Consider the following 12,284-nt stretch of genomic DNA (forward strand, 5'->3'; position numbering starts at 1 on the left):
CGATATGGATCGATAAAAGCAAGAGAACTAACATATCTATCATATTGAGACTAAGGCTGTGCAATGTACCAAAGAGAGAAGGATGAAGGCAACATAAACTAATCCAAGCTAGAACCAGGCCCTATATATGTAAAATATCAATTGTATTTTCCTGCTAATATCACTCTAACAAGTACCAATAAATGGATTGTGTTTGCAGCGGTTTTCTATTTGAAAATCTGCAAGCATTAGATTTTACATCAGGCTTATGCAGCTTTTCTTTGTTCTTTTACTTGGATGGAACATCATGCATATATGTATTTGAAACATTATTTTTTGTTTGATTAATATTTGAAACATATATGAAAGTATTGTTGACAGAACAAAATAACACTTATGAATCTATTTAACAAGCAGAACAAACTACAGAGAGAAACTGCATTGAGTGTCACTCTTCCATCATAGATAGATAGATACTTTCATAAAACTACAGAGAGAGAGAGAGAGAGAGCATCCTGCAAATTTCGGTAATCATAAAGCATTGGAGACCTGTAGTTCTTCTCTCTAGCATGAAGATTAGCGTTTATTGAATCAATGTCATCATACTGATGATAAGATAGCTCAACCTGGTCGAATAGAAGATCAAAAAACAGCATACTAAAGATCATCTCAAAGGTTGCCACAGCCAACGAGCATGACCGTTTGTCAATTCGTCCTGACAAAATGAGGCACTTGTCACCACCCACATAAACAACTTTCCCCCAAAGCTTCTCAGATTCGGAGAAGGAAGACGAGCGTTATGATGATGGAGCTGCCGTTGGAACATGACGTTGCCATGTTGATCAAGGACATAATTCACATAACCAGCCAACCCTTTACCTTTAGTGGTGTAGCTAACTGCGAGCTAGGCCACCTTGTCCAGCTGGTTCTACAAAGCAAATAGAGTGGTAGGGAGATACTGGTGCGAAAGGTGCCCCCGACTCACCGTCAGAGTCGTAGTCGTCGTTAAAATCTTCTTCATAGTCTGAATCAGGGTCACAACCACCGCGCAAGGGTCCGAAATCAGGGCGCCATTTTGAACCCACAGCCATTTCCCATCCGTTTTTGGGTTCATCCACGTTGAAACAGAAGAGTCCCGCCAAATTGAACACAAAAATATCTCGGCCAAACACAAAATGATAATGAATAGTAATGCCACGCCGATCTGTTTAAGGATGTTCGTCATAAAAAAGGAGGCGCAGGTAGAGCCTCCCACCTATTTTCAACAATATTGAAGTACTCGAACGCCGGATTTGGAAGCACATCATCCCGATAGTAATAAGCAGACGTACTGAGCACGTAAATCTTTTGGTCAATGGTAGCCAAGGCTCTGGGATTGGTCTTTGCTGCGTAGGGTTTGGGAAAACTAGGATCAGCAGTGATGTTTCCGGTGGAGGGATCCAAAACAAAGACATGAGAATTGAGGGAAGTAGAGAGAATATTCCCCCTCATTCGGACCGTCCTCTCTCTTACGAGTCCTTTCGCCACCAACCATGTACTTTTTACCGGAAATCTCAAAGAAGGGACACGTTCCAGATGGGAGACCCTGCGTCCCGGTAATATGCGACTAGTTCCAACTTGGGTTCCTCCTTCCGGTCCAGCTTGTTGAGACTCACCCGGTTCAGATGGTCCTTGAATTGTATGTACACTCCATGCTCTTCTTCTCCATTCTACCTTAGGGTTAGGGTTTTAATTTCTGCTCAAGGCAAACATAGCAATCCATTATGTAGGGCATGCATCATGGATTTTCCTACTACGTACGTTAGCGTCGTTAGGGTTTTCTATTAGGTTAGGGTTTTCTGCTTTGAGCCTTGGGTTGCAAATTCTTCAATATTAATTTTCTTTGGTACTGAGTTTGGAGTTTAGGGTTACCTTGCATTGGTCTTGTAAATCTACTGTTTTCTATTGAAGTTCTTATTGTCCAAGTCAAAGCCTGCATTGCTCTAATTTTCAAGAGGTGGCGTTGTTTCGACTCTGGTTTCAGTCGGGCGGCATCCAAGCATGTACCAAAAGAGTGATGATCTTTTCCATATACTTGTATCCGAGAGCTGTGCAAGCAAAGTTCTTGAAAATATGTATGCAATTGTATCGTGTGTAATTGATCCCGTGTCGTTTATTGAGTGATATCTGCATGTTGAGTCCAATTTCATCGTGTATGTAATTCTTTTGGCATAAAATCTCCATTTTTTTATTTTTTATGATTCCACCCCTTTCAGAAGTTAAGCTTTTCTCCCTGATCGATGTTGATGAAGATATATGCTTCTTAAGTTATGCCTAAAAAGAGAAACGCTAAACTCTTATTCAATAGTCATGGCGAAAAGACGTGGTTGACATGTATCGAGTGAAAGACTGATTAATTTTTGTTTCATATAATTTGATAGAGAAACCTTGGACCTCAGTTGGGGGGTGAGGGCGGGGGTCAGAAATGTATGTATCTCAGTTTTTTCTTTTGAGTAAGCAAAACCTAAATTACAATGATTAACTGATACATATATTAAGCTACAAATGTATATAACCACAATCAAGGAGTTGAATATAAAATGCACACAAGGTAACAGCTTCAATATATATGATCTTTTTATCAATGCATGTTGCCTCAATATGTTATAATTTTCAACAAGTAGAGTATTACATAAGTGACAAGGGAGTTGGACTCTAGGATAAGAAGTGAATCGGAAGGAAATGTTGTCTGGACAACCAGAGATTTGTATTTCCAACTCTTGTCTGCGTCGTCTTTGTCTCTGAACATCTCAGCGTATACTTTCCCAGCTCCTTGCGGCCCTCGAACATAGAAATTCACCTCTACGTGCTCGATACCATCTCCATCGATCCAAAATTTGCTTGGAATGAATTCTCGAAGGGCACGAATTCTACTTCCGAGACCATATCCTATAATAGGGTGATCCAATCCTCTCTCTAACCTTAGCATCATCTTGAATTCGTTGAATAAGCGCCATATTAAAGTTTTGTTGGTCCTGCAGGTACCCATTTTGTTCAAATGTACGCCAATTCATGAAAACGTAGTATGCTAACAAGCTAGCAATTCCAAACCCTATAAAAATGCCTGTAAGAGTGCCTATAACAATACAGGATGCCCCCGCAACAAATGTCAGTACTGGCTTCTGAGGGGTATTGTATGTAATAGCACGAAAGGGATCCTCAACAGTAGATATGTCGTTCTTAGTCTCAGATGGATTTCTTGGCGGTTTCTCTGAATTAGCTTCTGAAGACATGGTTCTACTAAAGCGAGGAACAACGACATTGTTTGCTCCATAGTTTCTCCTAAGTTGTAATGGAGTCCACGTAGCATTGATTAATTCTCTATTAAACTTCCTTCCGGATAGAACCGAAATCGCATCGGCTCCGACTATGCCCCTGGTCAGAAGACTTGAGTGAGCAGTAGCTGCCTTGCAACAACTGATTTCACCATTCCCAGTAGCTGATCAGAATTTGTCTTCTGAGTTTGGAATGCCCTTGAAATCTTTGGCAAAACCCCAACCTAATGTGATTGCTTTTTCCTCCTTAGCTGCATAACACACTTGTATGACCCCATGATTGTTCGGAGATGGCTGAGAGTCTGGTGGTTCGGTTTAGGGTTTAGGGTGAAAGAGTAGAAGGTTTAGGGTTTATATAGCAATCAATTGTATTAAAGTTCTCCCCATAAGAGGTTGATGTATCCTATTACAATTGGTTGCCTATATATTCTTATCTCTGATGTTTATTATCTTGGTTGTCAAGTAAAAAAGATGTCCTCGATGTCTAAGAATCATCACCTAATAAAATTAATTCATCATTGTATATGATTAAAATTTAGAATGGGGTAAGTTGGACTGGGAAAGTGTTCTCCCTCTAGGAATAGGATAAAATATGAAGTTGGACTAGCACGTGTCAAAGTCCTTCTCCCTCACGGATTAGGATTTCTCATTTCTCAATCCTCAAGTGAAATGGATAACTGGTGGCCTACATAAAAGGGCAGCAACACAATCATCAGTGTTGAATGAGTTCCCAAAAGTTATTCTCCAGAGAGAGATAGTGTTATTGAAAGATTGTTATTGTAAAAAAATTTGGTGCATTTTTATTTCTTGTTAGTTCCTTCTTATATGTATTCATATCGTAGTCTTTCCTCCTTATAGTATAAAATTGTGTTTGATCTCATTCAGTTGTTGTGTCCTGGTTTTCTCTTTTTATAGGATTTATCAGTGTTAGTCAAAATCTGTGAAAATGGGTCCAATTTCATTGTCTGGACCAACTGAGTTTGATGTAATGAAGAGTCGTGAACTTGAAAGGTATTTGCGCAACGATGCAGGGATTTATGAGTGTAGGGAGGAGTCTGTGATGAGGGAGGAAGTTCTGGGCAGACTTGACGAGATTGTAAAGCAATGGGTTAAAGCAGTTTGCCAAGCCAAAGGTTTGGGTAAGGAATTTGTAGAAGAAGCAAATGCCAAGATTTTCACCTTTGGGTCATACAGGTTAGGAGTTCATAGCCCTGGTGCAGATATAGATACACTCTGCGTCGGACCGGCATACGTAACAAGAGAAGAGGGTTTCTTTGGGGAGCTGTACAAGATCTTGTCTGAAATGCCAGAAGTTACTGAGTTGAATCCTGTGCATGATGCTTATGTTCCAGTTATGAAGTTCAAGTTCAATGGGGTTTCCATTGATCTTGTTTATGCAAGACTATCGCTTTCGGTTATTCCTGAAGACTTGGATTTGTCACATGACTCGATCCTACAACATGTCAGTGCTGGTGATGAACAAACTGTTCGAAGCCTCAATGGTTGCAGAGTTACAGACCAAATTCTGAAGTTAGTCCCAAATATTCAGAATTTTCGCACAACATTAAGGTGCATTAGATTATGGGCAAAGCGTCGCGGTGTTTATTCGAATGTTGCAGGGTTTCTTGGTGGTATAAACTGGGCATTGCTTGTGGCTTTCATATGCCAACTGTACCCAAATGCATCTCCTAGTGTACAGGTGTCTCGGTTCTTCATGGTCTATACTCAGTGGCGTTGGCCAAATCCTATAATACTCTGCCCTATCAAAGAAGGGCTTGGACAACAGGTTTGGGATCCAAGAAAAAATGTAAGAGACAGGTACCATGTCATGCCTATAATTACTCCCGCTTATCCTTCCATGAATTCTAGCTACAATGTGTCGTGCAATACTTTGAGTATCATGACAGGGGAATTTCAGAGGGGATATGACATTTGTAAGGCCATGGAAATTGCAACAGATAAGGAGGCTGATTGGGGTACCCTTTTCGAGTCGTATGCTTTCTTTGACGCACATAAATGGTACTTGCAGATATTCATAAGTGCAGGTTGTGCTGATGACTTTAGGAAATGGAAAGGCTGGGTTGAGTCGCGGCTTCGTCAACTAACACTAATAGTTGAGAATGAAACTCACGGCAAGTTGCAGTGTCGCCCATACCCTGGTGATTTTTCAGATAAATCCCTAACTTTTCATAACTGCTCATTCTTCATGGGATTACAACCTAACCCACAATTTCCAGCCAATAGAGGTGAGAAGCTTCATTTTGATCTAACTAGATGTGCTGGTGAGTTTAAGTGGGCTGTGAAGAATGGTTATACATCAAGGAAGACTGGAATGGACATTGGCGTGTCCCTTGTAAAGAAAATCCCTGAGTTCGTATTTCCTGGAGGGATCCGACCTTCGTGTACACCTAATGTAACTAGGGAGAGAAGGAAACGTTCCCCTCAACCAGAGACTTCAAGTGATATAGATGAAGGTAAGTCTAAAGCAACTGTTCTAGATGGAACATGTAGGGATCAGAAGAGAAAAAGGGAGTATAATGCTGGTGTAGTGACTCACCCCTCATCTAGGCACCCCAAGTCTATGAGGTGTAACCCACCAGTCGACACTCTTGTTGCCGATGCATCTTCTAATCAAGCAGAGAAACTGGCACCAGAGCCAAATGTTGCAGACCAAGCTTTGCCAAAACAAAGGGATGAGCGTGAAGATGATCGACATCAAGTCAAAGAATTTGCAGGTGGGAACATGAGCAGCGGTCACGTAATGAGGGAAATAAAATATGACAATGCACCTAGGCCTTCCGCTGCTTCTTCATATAATGACAACTTGGAGGAACTTGAAGTGCTGCACTATCAAACCCCTCCTCAACCTGTGGTGAAGCCAATCATAAGAGTGAATTTCATTTCATGTTGATCAATTAGTACTCAAATCATATTTGTAGTTTTGTAGAGCAGAAAAAAAAAAAAAGGAAATCTCCTTTATTTTTTCATGTTTTTCAGTGTATGTATGAACAATTGAAAGTTAATACAAATCAAGATGAATTTTATTATTTTTATTGGCTTTTGAGTATTTAGTTTCCTACTTTCTGTTGGTAACTTCTGACCAAGCTGAAGGTGAATTTGCTTCAGTTTACTAGATGTGTCTATCAAGTCAAAGATGTGTCTTTGATCAATTGAATATGTTAATTTCATACTCTTTATCCTTATTCTTTGAGTAATCAAGATCGAAGCACCACAAATTTCTAAGAACAGTCTCATAAATTTAAAAAACAAAATGGTGTAGGTGTGGTGAGGAGCTTGTTAATTGGTTCCATTTTATTACTATGTTAATCTCAGCAGAAGAACAATGCACTCCAGGTGCAGCTTTTCAGTACATTGCCATTGGTTCTGAAATCTTAAGCAACTATGGGCTACTGGCTACAAAAGAAGCTTGTTCCAGACAAGGTTTTTACAAAGTCATCATCAGTAATGCGACATGCTAATGCCATTGAGGTGTTTCTTGACAGTTGTAGAAATAGCATTTCGTGAAAACTATTCAGTAAATACTTTTCGCCTTTCACTTGATGAGGCAAGCCGGCCTGTGGGTGAGGTGAATGGTCTTATTGGTCATTATTGAACTTCTTCTAGTAGCAGCACATATCCTTGGTTGTGTTCTGAATCTTCCGATGATGGGGCACAGGGTTGAGTTCACACAACCCAATCAGGTTGCAGGGGTTTTTCATCTGATTATAACGAGCTGAGACATTTGCAGAGGCACTTATAGCTTGTGGTGGGATAGAGACCCTTCTTGTTTTATATTCTGCCTGTTCTGGAGGACTATATATACACCTTGGAGATCTATGGTTCTATTGACATGAAACTGATGATGAAGCACAGAAGTACTCTTGCTGATGAATCTGTTCCAATTCAGAACTACTTATGGAGAGTTGAGGGCTTTGGCTTGTGTGAATGATGGTATGGTGATCATGCTTCTTGGAATAAAACTGATCATGATGTCATAGTTGATAGCTATGATGATATGGCTTGTGTGAATGAAGAAATGGTGAACATTCAAGATAAAGCAGAGAAGGCTGATATCATACATAGTTTTTTTTTTTTCTTTTCTTTTAGGACTGATATCATACATAGTTGATAGTAATTCTCTCACCCATTTTCACGTTAGTAAGAATGTAATTTTAACTTTTCTCATTCTTTTTTTTTTTTCTAAATTAAAAAGATAAAATAAAGAAAAGATTGTCCTATACTATTACTACCTATGTGAGTATTAGGACGCTTATAGAGTTATAGTCCAACCCTAATTCACAAGTTTCCTATTCTATTACAATTAAAATACTTCTACCATGAGTTTACTTAGAGCCCAAGGAAAAAGAAATGATTAAAAAAGGCATGAATCTGAAATGTAACAGATTTTGTCCTCTACATTAATACTACATTATTCTTTCTCTCCATATGTTCGAGTACGAGTTTGGGAGAAAACTCTAGGGCAGTCATGATCAGTCTTACCGATGAACAAGATATCAAGGCCGCTTTCAATCTTTGTTTTATGAAGCATAAGATTATTGATTCTGAAGAGGAGATACAGAAGTTGGAGGACACTAAGCTCAAGTCTCTTGGCCAAACTAGTAAATACCCGAATGCCGAAGCCAAACCAAGTGCACAGGAAATCCGAAAAAAAGAAGAATTCACTGTCAATCTACAACTAGGTCTTAAGCGGAAAGCAGTGCAAGTCGAAGCCATGTATGTTGCACAAGCAGCAAAACCACATGAAGGTTTGTTCTATGGAAACTATACCCCTCCTAATCTCCCACCGGTCCCAAGCCTACACCAATTTATCGGAATTTGCAGTGAGCCGTTTGAGAAGCAATTGACACCCAGTGATGTGAGGGATGGGCAGTCGAGGCTAGCTATGAGCAAAGAGTACGTGCAAAAGCGCCTAATGCCATTGTTGAATGAGAATGAAGATCTAAACGAAGGAATTGACGTGATGACTTATGATTTGGCTGGCAAGGAGTACCCCATGAAGTTCAGAACTTGGGTGTCCAAGATTCATGTGTTAACTGCAGGATGGAAAGCTTTCCGCAAGGATCATAAATTGGTTGAAAACCAACATTGGGTCACTGTGTGGATGTTTCGGAATATTGCAACCGGGAAGCTTTGCTTTGTAATCGAGGTGAGAAAGTTGCCTGTGTTTGATGCCATCAAGAGAAGAAGAACAAGGCAGAATTGAACCACCTCCATGAACCAAAAGTTCTAAGTATAATGATCACTGACCCTTTCGTTTCAGATTCCTAGTGTTTATGTTTTTTGGGCTAATGCCCCATCTTTTGGTTGGTGTTTGGGGAGAACATATATATATATATATATATATATATATAAAGTTGTGAGACTAATAGTATTTTGCAAGTGTAGAAAATCAATTTGTCCCATGGTCTCTCAGGTTTTTATTTCATTCCTCGTTGTGCTTCTCACATATTTGATGTCCCAATCTCATTGAACATGAAAGTTTAACATGTATTTGGTAACCGTAGTCGTCCTATCTAGTATGGTTGACGCTCAGATCATAATAGTTTTGACGGTTTAAAGTAGATAATGGAAGACAACTAAATCCGATATTAAGATGCCATTCTATGCTCTAACATCTTGATACAACAAATCTAGAGAGTCAATCTACATTATTCATTTCCAGATGTTTCAGAATCTCTTCACCTACACTACTGCAATACAAGAGTGGAAACTGACACTTTCTACCAGTCATCTGGATTCAATAGCAGATGTTTCGGAGCCTCTTAGAAATGATCTACGCCACCATATCTGGAAGGCTTTGCTGAGGTTAGGGCAGTCAGTGCTGTGCTTTGAGAAATATCGAAACCATTCCATAAAAAGCATATACTGCTGCTTCAATGGTAGCGTAAGGAGTGTCTGGCCCAGAGCTTCCTCCAAACTCTTTATGTCTAGCCCCTTCCGACATCTCTGCAGCCAACCGAAATCCAAAAGCATTGGACCAAACCATGCCTGAAGAAGCCCTGATCTCGACTCTGACCGGCATTGCAGTTTTCGGGTGCCCATTGCAACAAACAAAATTGCGGAAACTCGGCTCAGCTCATACCTGACCATAGGAGAAGTATCGGCATGCATTTTAAGAAGTTCTCCCTGCTCAGCCCATATATCCACAAAATCTTCAGCCATTTGCCGATCAAGCAGGATGTCTAGCAGCCAGTTTATATTATCAACCTGCCTTGAGACACGTTCTATCATAGGCTTACCTGTCTCCTTCCCTGTTTTCTGATGGGAAATGTTGCCAGTGGCTTCCTCAAAGAGACTAACTAGTGAAGACAGACATGATCGACATACACCATAGATATCTTCCTTGTTTAGGTCATGATGGTCCTTCTCATACACTGAACTTCTGCACAGGAGACCCCTGACTAACAACTTCAGCTCATGCCTTGCATTTACATCTGTACAAGTGGTGATAGACGAAACAAGTTGTCTGGACAAGTTTTGTTGAGAATCCACAGAGTCAAGCAAGTAAAGTCTAGCCAAGATGTCTCTAGTTGTTGCCTCATCAAACTTAAACCTTGTAAACAGGTTCCTAAGTTTCTCCTCTTCTTCCTCAGTCCAAGGAACAGCCTCAAGATATTTTAAACAGGACAAGACACCCTTAGTGAACATGATGCCAGCAGATACCTAGCAACAATAGAAAAGGGTCTATCAACAGTGCGCACTAATATAAATAACATAACCCATAGAAAATGTCATATAGTTCTCCCCAATCTTAGGCCAATTCCAATGTCACTCAACTTTCTAATTTGTTCATACCACCATATACATAACATGCTCACATACAAGTGCTTTCAAACTCTTGCCATCAAAAACGTATGAAAAACGCATGTGTAACTCATGAACAAACATCATTGCATGAGATCACCTAACCGTTATGTGGCTGGACAGAACTTTTTGCCAATACACACAAATTTTTTAAATATCAATGAACTAGTATTGTTTTGATACGTAAAAACGACATAGCTATTTCAAGTGACAGAGAACTTAAATTCCACTGACCACTCTTCAACCATATACCAAGACTTCCTAAACAAAGAAATAATAAGCTGGTGGCCTAAAATTCAATCTCATGTTTTCATGTCTTAATTGTGTTCACTTGAGCATGAAAGATGTTTTCAAAAATAATGGTACGTACAGACAACCTATGCTAAAAGGAGTTTTTTTTTTTTTTTTAAGGTGAATGACATTGATATGTAAGGCATGAAATGAAAACCAAGCAAGAGCAGAAAAGGTTCAAGTTCCCACAGCGCAGAAAGCCTCTATTTCGTATTCAAACAAATGAAAATTATAGAATCTTAATCAAAGGCAACATTCTCTCAAAAAAAAATTTCTCTCAAAAAAATCAAAGGCAACGCTTCCAGCCTGCTTCATTCAATTCCATATTCATTTCGGCTGAAAAACATAGAAAAAAAAATGTCCTAACAAGGCCATCAGTGAAGACAACCTCAAGGGATCTGCAGGCTAATGGAAACATGTCTTGCTATATGGACTGGAATTTGGAACGTTTTGTTAATCATCAAAGAAATATCCCAATATTACGTGACCACAACAACTGACAATCGACACTTGGTGGGGTAAAAACAGAGTACTATCCTTCTTAATGGTTTTCAAGACACTAGAAGTCACAGAATATCTCACTTCAGTTAACTTTTAGTCCCTTGGGGATATGAGCACATAACATAATTTGGTACCTATAATCTCAAGCCAAGGTTACTCAGGAAAAGAAGAACCCCCCACTACCATCTCCGCTGTCAGTACACCCATCAATCAAGATATGCAAAGTTAGAATCATCCAACTTGCACGTTTCCCTTTCATTTCCATCGTCCTAGCACTAACCTTGATTCCAACTAAAAGCTCGAAAGAGAATAATACTAGAACAAACAGCATACTTTCTAAACTGAGATAACTATGAATCCGAAAACAACTATACATAGAAACTATCGAGCTCAAAATTACCAAAAACAAAATAAAAAAAGGAAAGTGGCAAGTAGGGACTGACCTCAAGCACATCAATAACTCTAAAGACTCCAATCTTGAACAGACGCTTGGTGATGTCATCCTCCTCAAACATGAGCTCAATGGCTTCTCGAAACACACCCAAATTCTCCACCTCCGGCACCTCAATCCGACACATTTTCGAACCCGAAGAAGACCCGGCACCACTCTTCCTATACTCACTGATCAACCCGGCGAAGAGCTCCGAATTCGAGCTCAGAACTTCCGAGCTGAGCTCCAGAACCAAACCCCCACCCCTCTTCCCTCTCAAATTCAACCTCACATCGAACACACCGCTGCTCTCGGGTCGGACCCGGGGCAAGCTCTCGGATCTAGCGACGGCGGGCGGCGGAGGCGACGGGGCGGGGCCGAGTAGCTGGATCGGGCTGGAGTCGATAGGGGAGACCCGACCCGGGGAGAGGATCCGACGGGGGTCGATCCGGCCGACTAAGCTGAGGCCGGATTTGGCGCTGCCGGGGGAGCTGGGGACGGAGGCGTCGAGCTTGTGGAGGGGCTTGGAGGAGAGCTTAGGGTTTGCGAGGGAGTCGGGGCTGGAAGGCGGGACGGTGAAGGAGCAGCACCATGATCGTCGTTGGCGAGAGGTGAGCTTCCGTCGTCGGGAGATGTCGTCCATCAGGGGTCGGTCGGGTCGGGTCAGCACTTCACGGGTTCAGAGAGAGAGGGAATGGCATTTGGCTTTGTTTAGTAGCTTTGGAGTGTCACAAGATACAGACAGATACTCGTTTTTATTTTCTCGGGAATGGTGCAGGCGTTTTTTGGAGTTTTGTTCGGTATGGTGGTTGCTGTCAATTATTATTTTTCTTTTCTGTTTTTTACATACATAACAAAATATCTGAGGTTTACCGCGCAGTTGTTGGTTGTATTCGATATGCTTTATGCTTTTTCGTTTTGATTCTTTATCTTGCGGCTGTATT

The 12,284-nt window shown here is 40.7% G+C and overlaps 3 protein-coding genes across 3 annotated transcripts; 1 reads left to right on the forward strand and 2 right to left on the reverse strand.

The window, feature by feature from the left end:
- Window positions 1-2,888: 2,888 nt before the first annotated feature.
- LOC101294409 (probable mitochondrial import inner membrane translocase subunit TIM21-like) lies at window positions 2,889-3,251 on the reverse strand. The gene has a single exon (XM_004289372.1). It carries the CDS (start codon window positions 3,249-3,251, stop codon window positions 2,889-2,891), a length of 363 nt encoding a protein of 120 aa, XP_004289420.1.
- A 332-nt stretch (window positions 3,252-3,583) lies between these two features.
- On the forward strand, window positions 3,584-6,204 carry LOC101294706 (poly(A) polymerase-like). The gene is made up of 2 exons (XM_004289373.1): window positions 3,584-3,598; window positions 4,225-6,204. Exons 1-2 carry the CDS (start codon window positions 3,584-3,586, stop codon window positions 6,202-6,204), a joined length of 1,995 nt encoding a protein of 664 aa, XP_004289421.1.
- Window positions 6,205-8,896: 2,692 nt separating this feature from the next.
- On the reverse strand, window positions 8,897-12,083 carry LOC101292451 (BTB/POZ domain-containing protein At2g13690-like). The gene is made up of 2 exons (XM_004288299.1): window positions 11,354-12,083; window positions 8,897-9,977 (listed from the first exon to the last, which is right to left on the reverse strand). Exons 1-2 carry the CDS (start codon window positions 11,981-11,983, stop codon window positions 9,042-9,044), a joined length of 1,566 nt encoding a protein of 521 aa, XP_004288347.1. The 5' UTR covers window positions 11,984-12,083; the 3' UTR covers window positions 8,897-9,041.
- Between the last annotated feature and the right edge of the window lie 201 nt (window positions 12,084-12,284).

Source organism: Fragaria vesca, linkage group LG1 (genome assembly GCF_000184155.1).
Source record: "Fragaria vesca subsp. vesca linkage group LG1, FraVesHawaii_1.0, whole genome shotgun sequence".
Taxonomy (NCBI): Eukaryota; Viridiplantae; Streptophyta; class Magnoliopsida; order Rosales; family Rosaceae; genus Fragaria; species Fragaria vesca.

What these genes read in the sequence shown, in the direction of transcription:
- LOC101294409 (XM_004289372.1), bottom strand. Translation starts at nt 3,251, where the DNA reads ATGTCTTCAGAAGCTAATTCAGAGAAACCGCCAAGAAATCCATCTGAG.
- LOC101292451 (XM_004288299.1), bottom strand. Translation starts at nt 11,983, where the DNA reads ATGGACGACATCTCCCGACGACGGAAGCTCACCTCTCGCCAACGACGA. An exon ending in GAGTTATTGATGTGCTTGAG is followed by an intron (nt 9,978 to 11,353) that starts GTCAGTCCCTAC and finishes TATTGTTGCTAG; the next exon opens with GTATCTGCTGGCATCATGTT.